General features: G+C 41.9%; 1 protein-coding gene across 3 annotated transcripts in view; it reads left to right on the top strand.

Moving 5' to 3' along the window:
* Positions 1-21,851, top strand: part of UNC80 (unc-80 homolog, NALCN channel complex subunit) — a 121,228-nt gene that overhangs the window by 55,961 nt on the left and 43,416 nt on the right. For 2 of the 3 annotated variants that reach the window (XM_042822266.1, XM_042822265.1), the window contains exons 25-36: positions 1,966-2,099; positions 4,052-4,217; positions 9,424-9,524; positions 11,381-11,578; positions 13,325-13,432; positions 14,160-14,298; positions 17,570-17,751; positions 18,080-18,211; positions 18,721-18,907; positions 19,491-19,622; positions 19,954-20,097; positions 21,523-21,623. In XM_042822266.1, coding sequence (XP_042678200.1) covers positions 1,966-2,099; positions 4,052-4,217; positions 9,424-9,524; positions 11,381-11,578; positions 13,325-13,432; positions 14,160-14,298; positions 17,570-17,751; positions 18,080-18,211; positions 18,721-18,907; positions 19,491-19,622; positions 19,954-20,097; positions 21,523-21,623 — 1,724 coding nt within the window. Of the gene's footprint in view, positions 1-1,965; positions 2,100-4,051; positions 4,218-7,675; positions 7,880-9,423; positions 9,525-11,380; positions 11,579-13,324; positions 13,433-14,159; positions 14,299-17,569; positions 17,752-18,079; positions 18,212-18,720; positions 18,908-19,490; positions 19,623-19,953; positions 20,098-21,522; positions 21,624-21,851 lie in introns of all 3 variants that reach the window. The other variant, XM_042822264.1, reaches the window with a different exon arrangement.

Here is a 21,851-nt window from a genome sequence, read left to right as displayed (position 1 = left end):
GTACCAACAACTAAAATACACACTGTGTGTGTGTGTGTACGTAAGGGTGGGAGGGTGGTGATAAATCACTGATTCTGCAAGTCTAGACAGATATGCAGATTATAACAGCCTGTGAAGCAAAAGAAGTTCAGTCAAAACAGATACCGTCATGGGTGTAGGTGAAGGTGATAACAAACATTATGTCCTCTCCAGACACCATTTGTATATATGTCTGTGCTGTAATGTGCCACTTCTTGTTTACATGTACTGTTGTTTATGGATGTAGTGTGCTAGCACTGTTTATGTATCTTCTGGTTTCTTCTGCTGTGATCCTAGGTTTGTTCTTATCACTACATGAAGGTCGGCTTTGGGATTAAGGGGAGGAGGTGGAAATGGCATTTGTGGGAAGTGATGTCAAGATAGGTATTAACACTGAGCTTAGACCTTCACATGTGCCACTCTGTGGTGTGCCAGCACTAGAAGCAATATGAGTGTGGGTGGCTGTTCTGGATGTTTTATTGGCTGCTCAGGAGGTATATCCAGAGCAGGAGAACGCACATAAATTTTTTCCTCTCCTGTACCGTGAGTGCCTTTTAAAAGGTGGGGAACATTCCTGTATTGAAGTGATGGAACAGGCTTTCTGTCCCTGTTCAGCAATTGATGCTGGGCACTCACCAGGGTGACATGGAACTGCTTTAACAAGGCAGCGTAAGGTGAGCAAACAGAACACGCTGTGGGCTAGAAAGCCACGTAAAAGCTCAAGTGCTTGCCTGGAAGCCATGTTATAGATAGAAGATATCCAGTCAGCTTTTGTGTGGAAGACAGACCTTTCCAGAAGCTGCCCTGAGCACAAAGGAATTAGACCGAGGAGCATAAAGTATGCTGATGGATTTTCCATTACACCATGCAGCTCATCTCTGTTTAACAGCTCAGATTATTTTAGTCTGTGTGGAGTCCATCTTCACTACACGTAGCATGTACAGAGGAATTAACGAGATTCTTAGAATTAATCCGGTTTTATCTGATGCTGGCAGTGCCTTCTTGTTTGGTTTGGACTGTTTCTTTGCAAAAAAGTTGTTAGATTATACATCAGAGAAAGCAAGCAAAAACGAACTTCTCTATAATTCCTGGAGATGGTAAATATGAGGTAACACTAAAAGATGGTTGCAGTTCATCATTATCACAACTAGTTTTTTAAATACTTTTTTTTTTGTACTGTTCCTAATCCTAACTAGCATTTTTAAAATTTATCAAGCACTGAAGAATGTTTCATACTTTTTAAGCTTAGATTGCTTATGACGTGTAGGACTTCTGAAGCTGATAGTCTAGACTCAGTCAAGCAAAACTTCAAGTATTTGGGTCATCCCTTTTCCCTTCTCTTGTTATAGGTTAAGCACTTGAATGTATAACTTGAATATGCAGTTGGATTATTTTTTTCTTTAATTATCTTTGAATGGCATTTGGCTTCAGTGCACACAAATAAAGAAGCTCGATTTCGGAGGAGACTGCATTTTTGAGTTATCAGGGTAGTTCTTAGTAACAGATGCAGTACTTTGCTGGCTAATCATAATTCCATATATATACTGAGAAACTTTCCTACGTTCAGTATTGCAGAAGATTTGTCTGAATGCAAAACTGTAAAGAGACAGAAGGATATCTACTTCTTCACTTGTATCAGCATTAAATGAGAAGGTGTATAAAATACTGAAAGATCATGTTAATTTAGTAGATAGCTCACTATACACTGTGTGATATGTTGGAGAATACTGGACTGTGTTTGGCACTGTGCCACGTGCCAGTAAATGCATGGATTGATATTTGTACTATTATGATCCTTTTAGTGTAGGAAGAGTGGCATAGATGGAACTCTGGATTTTCCTTTTTTAGTGCAGCTTGTATTGTGCACCATACATAAAAACGTCCATCACGTTCTGGTTCAACGTTTTGCATCATCTCCTTGCTCACCATAGAAATATTTTTTCCTAGGCACTGTGAATCCTACCAAATGTTGTTGTCCTTTTGCGCTGAAAATGGCAGCCTGCCAGCTCCTCCTGGAGATTACCACTTTCCTTCGAGAGACCTTTCCATACATGCCTAGGCCACGTCCCGAGCCTCTTGTGGTAAGTGGGCAATAGGAACAGGAGAGGGAGATGTGCCAGCAAAGTCACTGTGCTCTGTGCCTTTCTGAGGAGAGAGAGGCTGGGATAACTCAAAGGAATGTCTGACGCAGAGGGAAAGGAGCCATTGTCTGTTAGGAAGATAGTTAGGGCGGCGTGCATCAAATGAGCCAATTAGAAAGGTAAGACTAGGGAAGCAGAATATGTCTTGGAAGTCCAAGGAAGTTTCAAAGTGGAGAAAGCAGCAGGTGGCTTGAGAAACTGTTTGGAGTACCTGAGAGTGCAACAAATGGCAGTTCAAGTGCAACATAGCTGATTAAGAGTGTCAGCTGACACTCAACAGAGAAGTTAGGAGAAAGGAGAGAAGATGATTGGCAGAGCATTTGCAGAAGCTTGGAGCATGCACTTCTTTGTCATGGTTGCAGTTTTTGTGTTGTCTTATCATTAGAATTGAAGGAACAAAGGAAAGAAAGGAAAGAAGCAAAGAATGAACGAGACTTCCGTGAGCCTAAGAGAGACACAGGCAAATATTAGCATGAGTAATAAGCTAAGCATCTGATAAGGTGACAGCTAATTTTCCGAATGGCAGAACCTCATAATTTCTAGCAGCTCATTCTTATGTGGATTTTCTTATGTCAATTAATGCATTTAACATCACCTTCAACCTGTTGTTTCACGAAATACGCAGGCTGTCTTCTGTCAGCTGTCTTCTGTCAAGTTATGTTGGAAGTGGCCAGCAAATTCAGAGGTGATGAACATAGAATGACACATAAGCAGTATGATCTTGTAAGCATAATTTCCTCGGGAAATCAGACTACATTTTTTGAGGGAAGAGTGAAAAGTCAGATTTCTAAGAGAGCGCAGAGGATTTAGCTCTACTGTTGTTCTTTTTGTTAATGAAGGGCCAAATTTTGCTGATAACAGTCGTTCTTGAAAGGGTGATGGCTCAGCGTTGTTGTAGTTAGGATTTGAGGCTGATTTCAAAGGCTGTAGTTGAACTATGAAGAAGTGACTCAGCCCCCGGGTATGTAAGAATGGCAATAATAAAAAGCACAGAGAAATTCAGCATGAGTCTTCCTAAACACCTTGTTGATATTTTTGCTATGTAAGAAATGGCTACGTCCAAAAGTAGGGTAATACCAGGATTTAGGATTCATCTCAGCAAAGTAGCTGTCTTAAAGCTAAGAATATGGTGGCTAATATGTACTTTTGTGTGATGCACTGAAAAAATGTCTTTCATTTTGTCATTTAGTTTTGTGGGGACAGCAATTTCCAATGTGTACACGTTGACAAACAGCAGTGAGGAGTCACGTGTTGAAACACTTCAAGGGGGATAACTCTGACCGTACCCTAGGAACGTATCTGTAGGGCTATTGTGGCTTAGGTTCAGATTTGTTCAGGATAAAAGCTCATGGTCTCTTGCCTAAACTGTTTGTGTTGGATAACTTTTTAAGCTATCAACATGGAAATTTTTAATGCCAAATACACTACAAGCCATTACTTGAGTTATATATTATATCCCTGGTTTTGTTGTTGAGCAAAGTCAAAATATTTCCCTTGTTCTACTCAACTGTTAGCTTTTCTGACAGTCATTTGTGTTCATTTTCCACGCAGATGCAAAGCTGACTGCAGATTGTTTGGGGCCTTCCACTGGCATGAAATAAACTAGTATCAGCTAATCCATTTCAACACACTCAGTCTAGAATATGTTTGACCAAACTCTTCTTTTTCCCCCTAGCCAGCTCTTAGAATAATAGACTTTGCCATGTTCCAGGTAGTTCCCAGGAACATCAGTAGGAGTTTGTATAGAAATTCCAGTAAGAGACCTCTTGAGCCTACGTAATTTTATCCAGAAATAAGTAGTCATCTGAACCATTCTTCCTGAATGGTTGTAATGGAAAAAGATGGTGATTCAAACTGGTTGCACATCTGTGTGGTCTACATGCTGCCAACAGGATCTGGAGAGCTGTAGGCTACGTCTGGACCCTGAGATGGACCGGCACAGGTATGAAAGAAAAATCAGCTTTGCTGGGGTTCTGGATGAAAATGAAGATTCAAAGGATTCCCTGCACAGCAGCAGCCACACCCTCAAATCTGAGGCTGGCTTCGAGGAGAAAAAAGGTTTGTTGGCACAACAAGGCTTGTGTATTCTTCAGGCTTGTGAAGTGGCGCTTGATTTTATGTTTTCATTTGCATAGACTGTGTTAAAAAGCAGGAGGCCGTGGAGTCACCTGGCTCTGAATCATTTCTGAGATGCTTTTTGCCTTCAGGTTTCAATATATCGAATGTGAGAAGCAAAGATCTTAAATTATACAAAGCACTGCTATGACTGAAACCAATTGAGAGCACTGCAAGATTTCTAGAAGGGAGGATGTTTTACATGGAATTGTATCTCAGTGCCATGCTGTTAGAAGCATCACTATTTGATACGCTTCATAAATAAAGATCAAAGGTGGTTTTATTTGTTTCTTATTCTGATTACACTTTATTTTATTTTATTTTGTGAAAACCAGAGATAGGAGGGAATATTGGGATTTTTCTGTGAAAATCTGTACTGGTTTGGAAGTCATGGCATCTCATGGAATTAGTGGGTGATCACTTGATCTCTTGAATTCTTTGCTACCACATGAAAAAAACACACATACGTGGCTTTTGATGGCTAGCAGATTAATGTTACCAACATACTGTATACTGTACAAGCAAACCTCAAGCTCACTGTGTTTGCTGAGAAAAGCAGATTGTTTCCATTTTTAAGCCATCTCATGCAAAACTCACGTACTACCTGATGGTACAAGTGTTGCAATACAATATACAGTCATTATTTCAATTTGCAAGTAGAAACTAAACTGCCAGGAGTCACCTGTAAATGATTTTCCCTCAAACACGTTTTCTGGAAGCACTATTTAGTCCTGTCTTATAAAGGCCATATAGAGACACAGGTGTTTGAATGATAATTTTGGTAATTGTTTCAAAAAGGATGTTTTAGAGTTATTTGAAAAGGATGAATTCTGTGGCTGGTTATCCTCTAGGATCTGTACTGTGTATTGATGATTCAGAGGCACTTTTGTTTGCTTCAGAGGGCTTTGGACAAAGTCCTTGTCGTCTTCAGCTGTAACCCTACCATAATTACTGTAGAAAGTAAAGAAAGAAACATTTCTAAGATTCACCTAGTGTATAGTTGCTTCCAAATTTGTTTGTCACGTGGACAGTTAGTTCTGTGAACACAGCTAGGGACTTCTTTCTAAGAAAGGTCAGGTGAGTTAAGTTCATGCTTAACCTAGTGTTTTGTGCCCCTGACGTAATGGCAGCTCGGAGATGCACACCGGCCTACGGTCCATCTCATAATCTTAACCCAGTGGGATGAGATGTCTCTTAACTATTTAGATGAGGAAATGTTTTGGTTTTTTTGAAGATAGCTACATAATTCCATGAAGACCCTTTTCAGCCTCTCAGGCAGCAGTCTTGTAAATGACAGAACGCCTACAAAAATGTGGTGCTGCTGGAAAACTATCCCATTTTCCTTAGAGACAGTACTGACTGAGGTGTTAACTCTATGTGTTACTGTGCTGCAGGCCTACTGTGGGATTGAATTATTTTTGAGAAGATAATTGACTTTGTTTAAATGATTTTTCCTGCAGTTTTAGATTTTGGTTTTTTTTTCCCCCATTTTCCTTTCTCTGTAATCTGTCCTGTAGTATTCCTTACTAAAGTTACTTCTTAACTACATTTTAATAGTAAGAAGGCCGATCCCTAAATATATGCTAGCAAGAAATGAATTTGAAGTGTCTGGAATCTAAATAAATGCAAGATAATGTTTTAGTTAAAAATTACAATAATTATGTTCTTTTCCTGGCCATAGCATATTCTTGTGGGGATCTACCTGGGTCACATAAGATGCAGAGGCATCTTTTGTAATCGCACATTTCTAGATAAGAAAATGTTGCTGTGTGACTATAACTAAATTTTTCTTGCCTGCAGAGGCAGGTCTCTTTATCTCTACCTGTCTGATGAATACTAATCTGCTTCCTTTCACTTACTCTGGAGTGTTAAAACCTTTGTTCTCATTGCTCACCCCAGGCATGACTTATCAGCTAATCCAAAAGCTTCGGGTTTACTGTCTAGAATCTGCTCCAGGTAGGTCTGAAACGTAGACAGTAAAGCTAGGTAGATGCAGGCTCTCACTGTGTCATACATTCTGTTTAGGCACCAACGCGGTATTCTACAAAATTCGGTTACAAGAGCTAAAGTAGTTTGGAGTTTGTGTGAACTGAGCAGCTGTATAGAGATTGATCTGAGCAAAATTCAACCAGTAACAATTGCTAAGAAACTCAGCGTGATCACGTGGAGGGAGATTCTCTGGTCACTCAACAGTGATTTGCCCAGCTGATCCATGACGCCTGAACAGTAGCTCTCAGAACCTATCCTGTCTTCGGCCAGGGTGTTAGTCACTGGAAGTGGAGTGGGTGTTGGGTTCTGGAGGAATTAGGAGCATTCTCAGCAGGAAAGGTATGTCTGTTTTATTTCTCGAAGCCAAAATACAATTCATTTGAAATATTTTCTTACCCACGGTATCCAAAAAAACTGTGTCCTGTTCATTCTCAACAAGACTCCAAAAGAGCGATCAATCACACATGGCCCTGCCTGATTAGATCTGCAGTAAAATGACTGAGTGTTGCAACATTTGGACTGACATACTGCCATGTACTGCCTTTGAACTAAGAGGAGAACGAAAGTGCAAACGGTTGGTGCTTTGAACATTGAACCATTTCATGTCTGTGCTCATCAAAAATGCAGAGTGTTAATGGATGTTGTTAATGCCTGAAAGCTGCTGATTTGTCTGAAGGAGAGGATCTACGTGCTCCTGTTTCCTCTAAAGCATTCTATTGACTGAAGAGTAACATGCAGAGACACGGATTTATGCAAATCTTACTTCAAAGAAGTCGTGTGTGCTAACCTCATGAAGCAGACTACCCTTCTGCAATCACGTGTGCTGTGTGAATAGTTGATTCTACTGCAGATTTCAGTGGGTTTTTCAGAACCCAGGCCCACAAGAAAATAGGTTTTTCCATGGTGCCTTGTTCATGCTTGGGATTCAGCCATCTATCCCTAGCAAGAAGTGATTCTGCACTAATGAAGACCCCAGGGGCTGGCAAAGAAAAATGCAATTTGCATCCATTGGACAGATTCTGTTTCCTGGCAGGAATTGATTCAAAGTGGTGTGAATCGTAGTTTTTCCTTGTCCACTTTTTGGGTTTTTGTTAGAGCAGCTGACTCTACTTGCTGGTGGTTGAAGAAGGGCTAATTCCAAATACAGACAAGGCCTGAGGCGAGGTACCAGGTCTACAGGAAAAGAGGTGCAGAACACATTTCCTTAAACTTTTACTTCCTGATTGACAGAGCTGCATTGGCAGTGGCTTTGGAGGGAGCCTCTGGCCCTATATTTCTTGGTAGAAGAAAAGATGCTGCAACATAGGCTGGCAGCACAAGGTTGGGAGGGAGGGGTGGGCCAGGATATATTTCTTTTCTAAAATGGGGAAAAATTAAGGGGAAAAAAGTCCTCTTTTATTCTTTTAATACAGTTCCCAGCAGGAAGATCAGGATAGGAGGCTCCCGCTTGCTCCAGATTAAAGGAACCCGCAGTTTCCGGGTGAAGAAGGGGGGTTCCCTTTCCAGCATTCGCCGGGCCGGCAGCCTAAAGAGCACCAAGTTATCACGGCAGGACTCAGAGTCTGAGAATGAGGAGCTGCAGCTGTCCCACAGCAGGGACACTGTCACTGATATAGGTAACTTAGATGAGTGGGTGGAAAGGGAGGGGATGAGTAGGCAGGTCCTAAACTCTTGATGTGATGGCAGCAGAGCTAGAAACAACCACAGACCCCCACCCCGACAGGCTAGGTAGGAAAAACCTAGAGTCCTTTTCATGGACTGCCAGAAGTAGGGCCTGGGTAGAATATGGTTCAAATCCTGCTGCTGAAGGCTTGGCTGCAGGGTCAGCTCCATGTGCAGACTGTCCATTCAGAGCTCCGTGTTACAGCATGAACTCTTGGAATGCTGGTGTCTGCCAGCTGAATGCATGCTGTCTTTAGGGGAGCACATGCACATGTGTATATGCACATACACACACCCCTAAATCATCTGATATAAAGAATAAGGTCATATGTACATATGATATTTTATTGTCTATATTAACAGATAGGATATATATATATATGTGTGGACATGTGCTTCATATTTATGTAGTACATGATATCAAAGCATGCCATATGGCATGTAGTATATATATATATATAACTGTATGTAGAACATAACATGTGCGTGCTACATACTGTATTTCTACATATTGGCATATACATCTATTTTTACAGTTTACAGTTGCCTTCCTTAGTTTTCAAAAAGATGAATCTCAGTATATGTATGTTATAGAAAGCAAATATGCATCCTGTCAGAAGAAATCTCCATCACAATTGAACTGAAGGGGCTCTCTCTAATAGAGTTGTTAACCAAAAACTAAGGTTTGCATCCATTTAGAGTGGAAACAGCATCCCAAGCTTACTAGTCGTTTTTATGTTGATCAGAGGATGTTTTATTAGGTAAACATGCAGAGTATGGAGAGTAGCATTGCCTGTTCTGTAGTCTTTGGAAAGTCAGAGTTCACTTAAAGAGGAGAAAGAAAGGATTAACTAGAGTTCATCTCCAGTCGTCCCTTAACAGTACTGTTAGTATTATAGGAAACCCACAGGTAATGAAATGGCTGCAGGAAACACAAGGTTCAGTGCTGTTCCCACATAAATCTCTCCTTTGCCTGAATTCTCTAGAACTAGTATGCTAGAATCAGGATTTTTTTCCCCTTTCATCCCCGTAATGTTAGCAGTTTCCATGGGCATTTAGCGATTACTTGGTCCACTGGTGCTTCCAGTTGGATGCCACTTCTGGTTGGATTTTTTTTTTTGATGTTTTTAATCACAGAGCCCAGTCAATGCAGATCACTAAACCAACCATTTATAGCATCTGAATGGTGCGAAGAAGTTCTTCCTGATGTTTTTTTTTTATTTCCTCCTCCCTTTGCACTAAAGAAAATATGTGAGGAGGGAGCAGTTTGCTCCTGACAAAAATGGCCTGTGAGACATTGGCATCTGAACTGTAATTGTCTAACCAGCGTGATACCAACGTTGGGGAGGGGTGTCCAAATGCAGTTTTGCAGTGTGGCATATTCAGTGTACTGTGGTCTGTTTCCACAAGGCTTGCCTGGCTTACAAGTGCTGTCCCTAGGCTTTAAGCATATAGGAAGCAATAAAAACAACCACCTTTGGATATTTTTCTTTTGAAGAAGGGAGCCCTTGGAGCGCGAGCGAACCTAGCATTGAGCCAGAGGTGCTGAGCAGCACAGGCACGGAGGAGAACTATCATCGGAACATGTCATGGCTGCATGTAAGTATGGATCATTGGCCGTGTTTTCCAAGCTAGTACCTCAGTCCCTGACTATCTTACTTCTCTGTCACTTCTCTGTTGCTGGTAGTGGTTACATGTCAACTGGAAAATCCACTGTACTGAGCGGAGTATGTAGACATGCAAGCGTGTACTGAGTGATGAATTAATAGAGGATAAATTCATTTCCCTACCTAGCAGCTTAGGATAAAACATGATGCCTTTACTCAGTGTGGGAGGATGTGTGGACTGTTCAACACGAAGCATGAAATGAAAGGAACTTGAGCTATTTTTCTCACTTGGTTTGATTATCCTGCTTAGGAGAAAGGATGATTTAAATCATCCTCTGTTCAAGTTAATGCCACACATGTACCAGTATCACATGAGAACTTTCTCATTTTTGTTTGTTGGAAGGAAGTTGTGGGTGGGTGTTAACTAAAACTGCAGCAAAGCAAAACCCTGCTTTACTTGGCAGTCGTGCAAACCACTCAAAAAGGTCATTGGGTCCAGTTTCTTCTCTGCGTGCACCAACATTTCCTTTACGGCAGCCCTGTCTATAGTGTCCTTACTGTGTGTCACTGTGCTGTAACTACAACTTACAGTGCACCCAGGACTCAGTAGAGGCTGTACAGTGCTGATCAGATTTACCATTCATGCAGCATTAGTGACTTGAGTTATCCCCGTTTGACCCCAAAATAAAGTAATACCAGAACAAGTGAGCAAAGACAACGATCCCAAATATGCTGCTGAGATTAGTGTTAAATTAAGCTCCTGACTTTTCAAAAGCCTAGATATTTGAGAGTGGAGAGTGATGTCGCTGCCTTACCTGAAAGAGTGGGCAGGCTGCAGCTATTATTATTAATTATTATTATAGAAGTATTAAATGCATGGAAAGTGTGGGGTAGCCTCCTTCTGGTAGTTCTAGGTATTTCCACACTAGGCTGTACGATGAAGAGAAAGGTTTATAAAGGCCAGTTATGATCTACAGTGTGAACAGCTTGCAGATGCCCCAGTGTTTCCCTTGGAATACTACAAATGGTCTGGTGTTATCTGTGACTTGAAGACCTGTGTACAAACTGCTGCTGGACTGAACTCTCTTCCTCCAGGAATGAATCCTCTGAGGTACAACCAGAGAGCAGTCACTGAATTGCATACTTACCAAGGTTGCTTTTAATTGATTAGTTTGGACCTAATGGTTGTGTTGCTACAGCAAAGCAGGGCTTAGTAGAGCAAAATGCCCAGATATTTACTGTTTCTTAGACCGATTTTGCAGCTCTCTGCTGCCATATGGCATCACCACTAGATATAGTAGCTGAGCCAGCTAACATAAAACTAGGCTGGATTGGGCCTACCCAAGCACAGCAAGGCAAGTATACCACATAAGCACTGGCAGAGCTAGTTAGTACTTGAGAGTGTGTTGAGATATTTCATTTCCCTGTCCTTGAAGGAAACTAACCCCTGAATCTAATAGGTTTGCATCTTTGATGGTGCTTGAGTAGTTAACTATTTCCAGTCTAAGTCTTCATCTCAGACTGGAGATAGAATAGTTTTTCTGTGATCTGAGAGTACTGTTTTCCTCAACCATAATCTTGCCACCAGCCAAACATATGCACCTACAGCAGCTCTCTTCCTTTGTCTGCTTTGTTAACACCAAGGTTTATTTAGCTGTGCCTAGCCAGTTCATAAACTACTTGCAGGTGTGGAGATCAGCACAGGTAGGCTTACCTTTTCAAAAAGCTATGTTGAGCATCTTGCCTTGCCAGCTAGGCTGTGAATATCAGCCTGCCGTCCCCATCACTGGCTGCATATGCTATGCAGCATGACTCTATAGGTGACTATCCAATTTTATTCCTTTCAAGGTTATGATCCTCTTATGCAATCAGCAAAGTTTCATATGTACTCACATTGACTACTGTCACCCGCACTGCTACCTCCATCATAGCCGGTCCTGTGCCCGCCTCGTCCGTGCCATCAAACTCCTGTATGGAGACACAGTGGACTCACTTCGAGAAAACAGCACATTGAACAGTGTGGCAAGAGGCAAAAAGCAAAAAGAAGTGAGTAAATGGAAAATCTATCATGGTTTTATGGTTTTTGTTTTGTTTTGTTCTCTGGGCAAGGCATAAGTATCTTCAAGGACTGCATAATGTATTCAAAGAATGCTCTATCATGAGAAAAGGAACACAGCACTTTGCTAAACACAGTACTGCAAAAAGTTACTAAGTGATTTAGCATTATGGAAAGAATGTAAACTGTACTGTTCAGGAAAAAACTTGGTTGCTGATAAGGATGTTAAAATGCCTATAGGCTGACCTTAAATGTACTGCTCTTTTATGAGATTTGTTTATCAGCCCCTGGAGTCTCATTCCTTTTTTCCCGTTCATTCTTGTCTGTTAACAAGAATCATTCCTGGAATTCTGGTAAAACCTTGCAAGATTTCTTTTGGATCTGAGATTTCAGCTCTTTTCTAATAATTGTTAGCATCGGTCTTTAATATTACAGTCTCTTTAGTGAGATGCTTTTGATGATCATCTCTGCAAGACAGAGTTAAAAAGGGTTATGCCTTTTTAGGCGTATGCACAGTGCCTTTAACTTCACTGGAAATGTATTTGTTGGTTCAGCAAAATACCCACAGAGCTACCGAATGAATAAGGTAAATATCTGGTAAATGCCTATACAGCTTCGGCCACAAAAGACAGATGTTCTTCTGAATATTTGCAATGGCAGAAGTCGTCCTGCTGGTTAGCAGTAACAGTGGAAGCGAAAGTGTTCATGAAACTCTCATCAAGATTTTAGTTGGGTAGCGGCTCTCATCTGCGTAAGTGGAAATGAAAGACGATAAGAATAATTTTGAATGTTTCTTTATCAACCGGTGGATTGTTTGTTTCCTGTCAAGTTAGAAGGGTGTCTTTATGGAACAAAGCGCAGGGCAGATTAAATGAGGTAATGATTCTGCTTTCCTGGAAAGAACAATTCCCGTATGTTTCCTCTGGCATAGAAAAGCAGTGTGTAAATTAGATATTAAGAAATAGAGGCAGGCGTTTCCTCCACGGAAGGCAGGCGTAAGATGAGCAGCTGGCAGTGTTCATGAAAGGTAGCAAAAGAACACTGTGCAATGCTGTATATTGTTTCATCTACAACTGCAAAGCAGGATGACACAAATTTAATCCTGGGGCTTTTGAGCCCCCTGAAAAATGAGACGCTGCTTTACTCAGCATGCTACCAGCTTGAGAAAATCTGTGGAAACAGCATTCTGGGAAAGCTCTTGGTGTTGTGAACAGTGAGCATGAACAGGCCTTGACATTATCATTGGCACTGGCAATCTGCTAGAGACAACAATCAGAGAGGCATAAGCTCAAGTCTTAAAATGAGTTGTCACATGCTCTCTGCAGAAGATAAATGTAGCTGAGAGAGGAATAAGTGTTACACACAGCAAACATTTCAGTTGGGAATTTTTGGGAAAGCTGTAGCTTTTGTACCACTTCTGTGTTTAAAATACTGTTCACCTAAAATACACGAGTGTCAGCTGTGAAGATTACACAAGGAACGTTCACAGTCCTCATTGGATTTATTGTCTTCTTCAAGCTTTTATTGGGAAAAGCAGTGTTAAAAAGAGAAGAAAATGGGATGTCATCTCACTGATACTAGGCCTGTCGCTAGCACAGGAAAGGGCTTGGTGCTGCACCTCTGGTACTTGGCAGCTTCTAGTGTATGGAAATTCCTCTTGTACATGATCTCCCTTTCCAAACTTCAGGAAATCAAAATGAGAACACTTTCTTACTTTTTTCTATTTTCCTTTTCAGTGCTCAGACAAGTCATGCCTCAGAACTCCCTCTCTAAAAAAGAGAGTGATTGATATCAACTTGGAAGGAAAGAAGGACTCTGGAATGTTAAAATACATTAGGCACCAGGTACTGACTAAGCAAGGCCGTACACTGGTTGGGGAGGTTGTTACACAGATGTTGGGTCAGGCTGCAACAAGAAGGAAAATGTGTATGGATCACAAAGCCCATATGATGGAAAGAACTGTTGTTCTTGAGTGTGGATTAGTTCAGACTTGCATGTTTTCATGAGATGAGTAATGCTAAATTTAAGATTTTTAGGGGAACTCCTGGCAAAGAATCCTTTAAAGATATAGGTCCATTAAATGTTAATCAACAACCATGGCTTCCCATAGGGATAAATGCATCAAGACTGGGACACAGAAAATAAAACAGAAGAAAAACCACGAATTCATTTAGATGCAACCTGTCAGTGTACAGGAAGTTTCTTTTGTTCTTTCTTGTTCAGTGTTCTTGAAGAAGTAATGGACAATTCTTGGTTGTCTGAAATTTTCATGGATTGACATCAGTGTATGTGCACCATCTTGGAAGAGTTTTCCTTTCCTTTTGTCCTCTTTATCCATGTTTTGTGACCTAAGTGAGTAGCATCAGACTCAGAACTGCTGATTTAGTGTAGGTTGAAAGCAATGTTCTTCTGTGGAACATTATCTGAAATGACTGAAACTAGAAGCTATCAGCCAGATAAAATGCTGTCCAAAACTAGGGTAATTATTAAAAATGTGACTGTGTTCACTGAAGACAGATGGCACAGCTCAGCTGTAGGTTGTGACACTTGTATTTTTAAATATTTTTACAGGTTATGAGCCTCTCCCCTGCACCTTTGTCACTGCTAATCAAGGCAGCTCCTGTCCTCACTGAGGAAATGTATGGGGACATCCATCCTGCAGCATGGGAGCTCCTGCTCAGTGTGGATGAGCACATGGCTGGAGCAGCAGGTAAGGGAACAAAACCGGTCAGTCTATCTAGCAGACAGCTCAACTCACAGCAGGTTACAAGGCCTTGCAAGACAGCTGTCTAGTGGAGGAGGTCTTAATGACATCAAGGATTTTGTTAGGGCTATTTGGTTTTTGCAGACCTTCCTGTGCTTTTGTGCTCTATACAAAAGAGGTGGTCAGAAGGTCCAGAAAGACAATCTGCACAGCCCTGTTTATGGTCAACAAGCAGAGAAAAACGCAACTGGTGATTTGTGTTTAGCAGGATTTCTATGCAGAGGAAATACAGCAATATAATCAATCCAGAGTTTGCTCAAGTATTTGGTATGTTGCCTTTGTTTTGCTTTCATTAAGCTATTTCTGTCTTGACTGGAGACCAGGCAAGGTCAACTCTTTCAAGGGTAGATAACGGCAGGACAAGGGGAAGTGGTTTTAAGTTGAAGGAGGGAGGATTTAGGTTGGATATCAAGGGGAAGTTCTTCATGGGCAGAGTGGTGAGATGCTGGAACAGCTGCCCAGAGAGAATGTGGATGCCCCGTCCCTGGAGGTGTTCAAGGCCAGGTTGGATGGGGCCCAGGGCAGCCTGGTTTAGTATTAAATGGGGAGGTTGGTGGCCCTGCATGTGGCATGGATGTTGGAGTTTGATGATCCTTGAGGTCCCTTCCAACCTGGGCCATTCTGTGATTCTATGATTCTGTGTTTCAAGGTTGACCCAGCACAGTTCTTTTCATTGCCTCAGGTGCCCACCAAGCCACTCTCTCACTCCTCAGCAAGGGGAGAAAGTAAGAGGGGAAAAATGAAGGTCAAAATAAGGACAGAGAGAGATTGCTAACCTGTCACAAGCAAACAGACTTAACTTGGGTAAAATTAACTTACTTCATTGATAATTAATGACATAGTAGAATAGTGAGTACCAAGGAGAAACTAAAACCACCTTCTCTTTCTCCACCTTCCTTCCAAGCTCAACTTCACTCACGACTTTTCCACATTCTCCTACTCCCTGCAGGGGTAAGAGGAATGGAGCTGTAGTAAGTTCAAATCCCTTTGCTGTTCCTTCCTTTTCACCCTTTTCCCATATTTCTGTGCTGGGTCCCTTCTGTAGCATATAGTATTTCATGAACTATTCTAGCACGGGCCCTTCCCACGGGCTGCAGTTCAAAAACTGCTCCAGAATGGGTCTATATAACAGGCTGAGTTCTTTTTGAATGGACTGCTCCAGCACAGCTTCCCCACGGGCTGCAGTTCCTGCCAGAATACATATTCCAGCATGGGCTCCTCTCCACAGGCTGCAGATCTTAGTAGGATGCTGCTTTTGTGTGGGCTCCCCATGGACTGCAGTTTCCTTTAGCATGTATCCATCTGCTGCAGTGTGGGGTCCTCCATGAGCTGCAGTGTGTATATCTACTCTGATGTGGTACACCATGGGCTGCAAGAGGACAGCATATGCCACCATTGTTTTCTCCATGGGGCAGGGAATCTTCTCCAGTACCTGGAGCATCTCCTCCCCTCCTTCTTCACTGACCTTGGTGTCTGCAGGCTTGTTTTTCTCACTGTTTCTCTTGCAGCTGCTGCACAGCAATTTTTACCCTTTCTTAAACACATAAGTGCAGAGGCATGACCAGCTCATTGATTCAGCCCCGATCTTTGAGCCATCTAGAAATGGCTCTGTCCAGCATGGGGGTGGCCCCGGTCTCTCTTCTCCCAGAGGCCACCTTGTAGCCCCCGTGCTACAGACATCTCACTATGAAAACGCAGTGCACTAGACCAAATGTGCAAACAGGAAGAGAGGAGCAAAATAAAGAAGAGAAGCAAGCTGTCTGAGGCTGCTCTTCTTTCCCGCCCGCCCCCTTCAGACTGCTTTCTAGGAAAACAATTTTGACTACTACTTTATCAAAACCTTACTAAGACTTCTCTTTCTGAGGAGTGCTATTTGCCTGCCCCTCCAGTGCAACCTGATACATCTTCCTCTTCTTCCTCTTCCTCGAGGGAGGATTGAAATCCACCTGAGAGACTGTAGCAGTTGTTTAGTATCGAGTGATTTCAGCCCTGGCGTGATTTATGTTCAATCAAGGTCAAACGTGAACGCTCCCAATGTTGCTATCTGCAAGCTGGACAAAAGGAAATCCTGTGTTGCTGTACAACAGCACCATCTGCTGGCTCCTTTCCAGGCTGAATCTCTTATTCGGGGTTTCGGAAACCTTTCATTGCGAACTCGCGGTTTCAAATCAGTCCTTCTAAGCCTCGATGCAGTTAAAACATCAAAGAGTAGAAAGGTTGTCTCTGCTGGTGAAGCAGGACGGACTGTACAGATTTGAAGCAGGATTTTGTAGCAGAACTGGAAGCCTCTGCAGTGCAAGGCAGTACCTAAGCAGTCAAAGGTCAGCCTTGCTTTTCTGCATGTGTTCAGATTGCCTTCTGTCAGTACAGCTCTCATGCCTGGCATCTGCTAAGTAAATGTTGAGATGAACAAGATGGTAATTGTTCTTTTTCTACCGTGGAAGAAATACTCCCAAAGAGAAATTATCTCCAGTGATCTTTGCCCAGCTACTGGTCATGAGTACTCACACACACCAAGCACCCACAGCAGCACTGTTCTCTTGCTTCCTGCTCAGTGCTCCTTGATATACACCTAAATTAATTGGCCTCCACAGGGCTGGAGTTGGGAGTTGTTCTGTTTATATTCAGATATGCTCTAGTGAAATAACAGAGGGCCTGTTCTGTTGTTTTCCATTGTGACCTTGCTCTCCCAATTCATAGCAGCACTATTTTCTCTTGTAGGCAGATTGTAACCATTGCAGTTATGTAAGAACCATTCTTTTTGTTTCTATCCCATGACAATTGACTTGTGGGTCTTCCACTGAGCCATTTGCTCCTGCTCTGAGTTGTTAAACTCACCTTTACCAATCATCACAGGAAGCAATCAGAAGTGAAACTTGAGAAAGCCAAGCTGAGTTAGTCCTGTTACATCAAGAGATGCTTCTTATTTTATATCAGTTGTGACTGAGTGTTAGTAAGAAGGGCAGAGCTATGTTTTGTTTTAAAAGTAGGTTTGACAGAACTTTTTACAAGCATAATGCTGTGTGCCTCCAAAAGATAAAATCATAGACGTTTTTGTTTCATGGTGCAGTACAAGTTTTGCTAAGCTTAGTAGACTGCTGATCTCATTTTTGGAATCAGGGTTTCTTTCTGATTAGGGTTTGTACAGCTGCAATTTTTCCTGCCAAGTAAACACATTAATAAGGGAAACAGATGATCTGATGTTCTCTCCCTGCAGCTGCCATGTTCCTGCTATGTGCTGTGAAAGTGCCAGAGGCTGTTTCTGACATGCTGATGTCCGAATTTCACCACCCAGAGACAGTGCAAAGACTGAATGCCATTCTCAAATTTCACACGCTCTGGAGGTTTCGTTATCAAGTCTGGCCTAGGATGGAAGAAGGAGCTCAACAGATCTTTAAGGTAGATAGAATACATGAAACACAATGTCACCGTTTTTGGCTTGTCTTGTAGGATAGATGTGTTATGACATGCTAACATGAAATTTCCTCAAAATCTGTTTAGGAAAAAAAATGGTCATCTCATTCATACTTAGGTATAGGTGGTGTTGGAATTCCTGTATAAAATGGGACGAGTGTACTGGGGAACACATAATGAGGTCCAGAAAAACAGATAAAGAATGAGATTTGTCAATGTGGTCTTATTTTATAGTGAGGTACCCTTTAATTAGCACTTAGCACTACAGGCATTAATATTTGCGTGCTGTAACAACCTTTGTGGTTTTGTTTAGATCCCTCCTCCAAGTATAAACTTCACTTTGCCTTCTCCTGTTCTGGGGATGCCCTCTGTGCCAATGTTTGATCCTCCCTGGGTCCCTCAGTGCAGTGGGAGCGTACAAGATCCTATCAATGAAGACCAGTCGGTAAGCAGAGATGTCATGAGAGTGAGCATTGCAGTTTCTCAGTAAGGGCCTGGGCGAAGCTGAAGCCTAAAGGTGCAGACAGAACTCTCAAGTTTTCTTGTTGTCCTTAGCTGGAGAAGATCTAGTGAATATATTGTCCACGTGGGGCACAGAATGTTCTATGTGGATGTAACTTTCTTCTGTCTGTTTGATCGAGGAGATGCTGTACTGTACATCATGTGCCCACAAGAGACAGTAACTCAGATCTTAGGAGCACAGTTGCTATCTCTCCAAAGGATAAGTTCACTCAAACTGTTTTCCAGTTTTCTGTCTTGTTTTGTGCGGTGTCTCAGAAGGAAGAGGCCTATTATACGTGTAGCTCCTGGTGCATCTGTTCATCTAGTGTGACTTTTGATTTTATTTAGAAACTGAGTTGCTGAATGTCATTAAGGACCTTGGTGGAACACACAGAATATGTGTATCATAACTAACAGTGTCGAGTTATGTCTCTTCTCTCTTCTTCCTAACAGAAATCATTTTCAGCCAGGGCAGTGTCTCGTTCCCATCAGCGAGCGGAGCACATCCTGAAGAACCTGCAGCAGGAGGAAGAGAAGAAGCGCTTGGGTCGGGAAGCCAGTCTCATCACTGCTATCCCCATCACTCAGGAGGCCTGCTATGAGCCAACCTGCACACCAAGCTCAGAGCAGGAAGAAGAAGGTGTGCCCCAGGGCCAGAAACTGCCTTCCAGGAAACTGAGAGCACCTGCTACCAACATACAGCACAGCTTAGGGATGTGACATCAAAGAAAAAGCTGTTGTTAGTAGTAGCAAAGTCCCTGCTTTGGTGTGGTCGCCACCTTAGAGACTGGACAAGTACTAGAACTGAATCATTTTAATATCTCTAGAAAGGTGATGAACAACCACTGGATCTAAATATGTTTTAGGAGACACGTGTGCAGAATTTGCAATTCTCAGTAAAACTAAGAACTTAGAACTAAGAACTTAAGAACCAAGAAACTAAGAACAAAGGTGGTTAATAGGATGTACATGAAGAGAGGAATATAGACACCTCAGTTAAAATATGACTCACCAAGTCACCGCACACTATTATGGATCAGTGCTTAGCTGGTTCCCAAAGCATGAGTGAAGTGGTTACTTGATCTTCATAGGTCTTAAGTTGTTCTAGTGTTACCTGACTTGAATTTTCAATGTTCCAGTTTGGTTGCAAGTGCTCTCCTTTTGAAAGGTGCCTAAAGTCTGTCGGCTGGATTTGGGCTGACATTTCCCATTCTCTTTGTCAGTAGAAGAAGTTGCCAACCTGGCCTCCCGCCGTCTCTCTGTGAGTCCTTCCTGCACCTCCAGTACATCTCATAGGAACTACTCGTTCCGTCGTGGCTCTGTCTGGTCAGTGCGGTCAGCAGTCAGTGCAGAAGGTAGGTTGAAGTCACTGTGGAGTATCCTTTCCTAGAATTTCGTTCACTGGAAACCTGTGATCAATAAAGCTGATGGCATTACATTTTGCTGAATATATTCCCAGGCTTGAACCAATTTATAATAAGCTAATTAAAGTTCTTGGGCAGAACGTTGACCGAAGGCTCGATTTCTTCTTGGAAATAGCAGTAAGCTTGTTGTGCATGCACAGTGATCAGATATAGCCTGCCATTTTGTTCTGTTTATACAGCACTAACGCAGACATCTGTCTGACCTGCCTGTATGATGTCACAGCTCATTCACAAACACCTTCTGGTCTTCTTTGTACTCCAGATGAAGAACATACTACAGAGCATACTCCAAACCATCATGTGCCACAACCACCTCAAGCTGTGTTTCCAGCATGCATCTGTGCAGCAGTACTCCCCATTGTCCATTTGATGGAAGATGGGGAAGTCCGGGAAGATGGAGTAGCTGGTACTGAACTAGATTACATTTCAAGTCATTCTTGATTAGAAGTGGCAGAAGCAGCCAGTAATTACAATGTTTACATTTGCTAGGTGCCATAACTGGAGTGAAAGAAGTAATACAACCCTGTATTTGCTCACAGTTCATTTTTCGTAGAAGTAGCATGTGCTATATATTGTCATGAGTGTATATATTTGTTACCAACCTTGTGAGTAACCAATTCTCACAAACTATTCACTAATAGATGAGCAACATTTTTTTTTTTTCATTTGTTGTTGGATCTTGAAGGTTTGTTGGTATTTTGAGGGGCCTAAAAAGCCCCCAGTTCTACAAAGATGTTGAGAAGCTGGAAGGAATGTAGTGGGATACCAGAACAGAAAGATCTAAAACACGTGTTTTGTGAGAACTGACTGTGAAGCTGAGCTTGTTTTGTGTGGCAAACAGGAAACAAACAGCTAGAGGAATGCTGCTATATAAGCTGCATCTTGGCAAGTTCAAGATGCGAATTAGAAAATAAATTCTCTACCAGGGGCAGTGTAGTCTCATTGGAATCTCCATTTGTCTCCATCCACAGCAGGCTTTGTCTTGGCTAGACAAAGCCACAGTTGACATAATGTAATGCTGGTGACAGTCCTGCTCCAAGCAGAGTTTTAACTAGAGACCTGCAGAGGTCTGTTCTCAGCATTATTTCTTTGATCCTATGACAAATAGAAAACCAATTATACACAGCTCTAATATTTGCTTTATGGTCGGTGACTTATTTGTAAAGTAATAATAGGTCCTTATATATTTCTTTCTCTTAAATGTTTAGAGATGGTGGACTTTTGTCCTTCCTTTTTTGTCATAATGTTAGCTGATTGCAAACAGAACTTTATGACATTTTCTTTTTTTCAGTTTTGAGTGGGTATAGTCAGTCACTGAATTAGGGTGTTGTTTTGTGATCAAGATATGAGTGCTGAAAACAAAACAATGACTAATTCTCTCGTGTTGTTAATCTTCACAAGGTTACAATTAATTACACTTTGGGGAGTTGATAATCAGCACAATCCCCTGCTGATCACCTAATGTTGCCCATTAACACCAGATAAAGTCACTCCATGAATCACCATGAAGTGCAGTTTCCATGTACAAACAAAATAATTTTTTTAGTTGGCTTGTTTGCTCATACTGGAGTTGTGAATCCAGTTATTTCCCTGATCACAGTGGTGAAGTGCTGCCTGTCCTGTCACCAGAACCTAGGGAAGGTTTAAGTGTTAGACTTGTCATTGTTGCTTGAAATGACTGCAGTGGTGAGCCAAGTCCTAGTACCTCAAAGTAACTCTGTGTATTGCAGTACAAACATGATAAATGTAGTAGGTTAGGAACATTTGCGTTTAAGTGCATCATTTCAAGGCTTTTCCAAGGGAGAGAGTTCTATGTTTTCTTTTTTTATAGTGAGTGCTGTGGCTCAGCAGGTCCTGTGGAACTGCTTAATTGAAGATCCCTCTACAGTTCTGCGCCATTTCCTTGAGAAGCTCACAATAAGCAACCGGCAGGTGAACATCTTCTCTCTCTAGCAGACTTAGGTATTGCTTAGAGCAGGGGTGCACAGCAAGCAGAATCCCTCTGTGGGCAGTGACTGGAGAAGTAGATTTGCTACTCAAAATCTTCATCTGGCTTCAATTTCTGTTCATTGATGTAAATGGGATACAGCTCATTTACCACCGCTAAGGATGTGGCTTGTTATGAGTTAGCCTTGAACAGATGCTTAATGAAGCGCAACC

This window comes from Centrocercus urophasianus, unplaced genomic scaffold, assembly GCF_019232065.1.
Source record: "Centrocercus urophasianus isolate 14NV4802_14NV808 unplaced genomic scaffold, USGS_Curo_1.0 seq_20, whole genome shotgun sequence".
Taxonomy (NCBI): domain Eukaryota; kingdom Metazoa; phylum Chordata; class Aves; order Galliformes; family Phasianidae; genus Centrocercus; species Centrocercus urophasianus.
The sequence above is the reverse complement of the archived record's forward strand: the minus strand, read 5'-3'. Positions and strand labels throughout refer to the sequence as shown.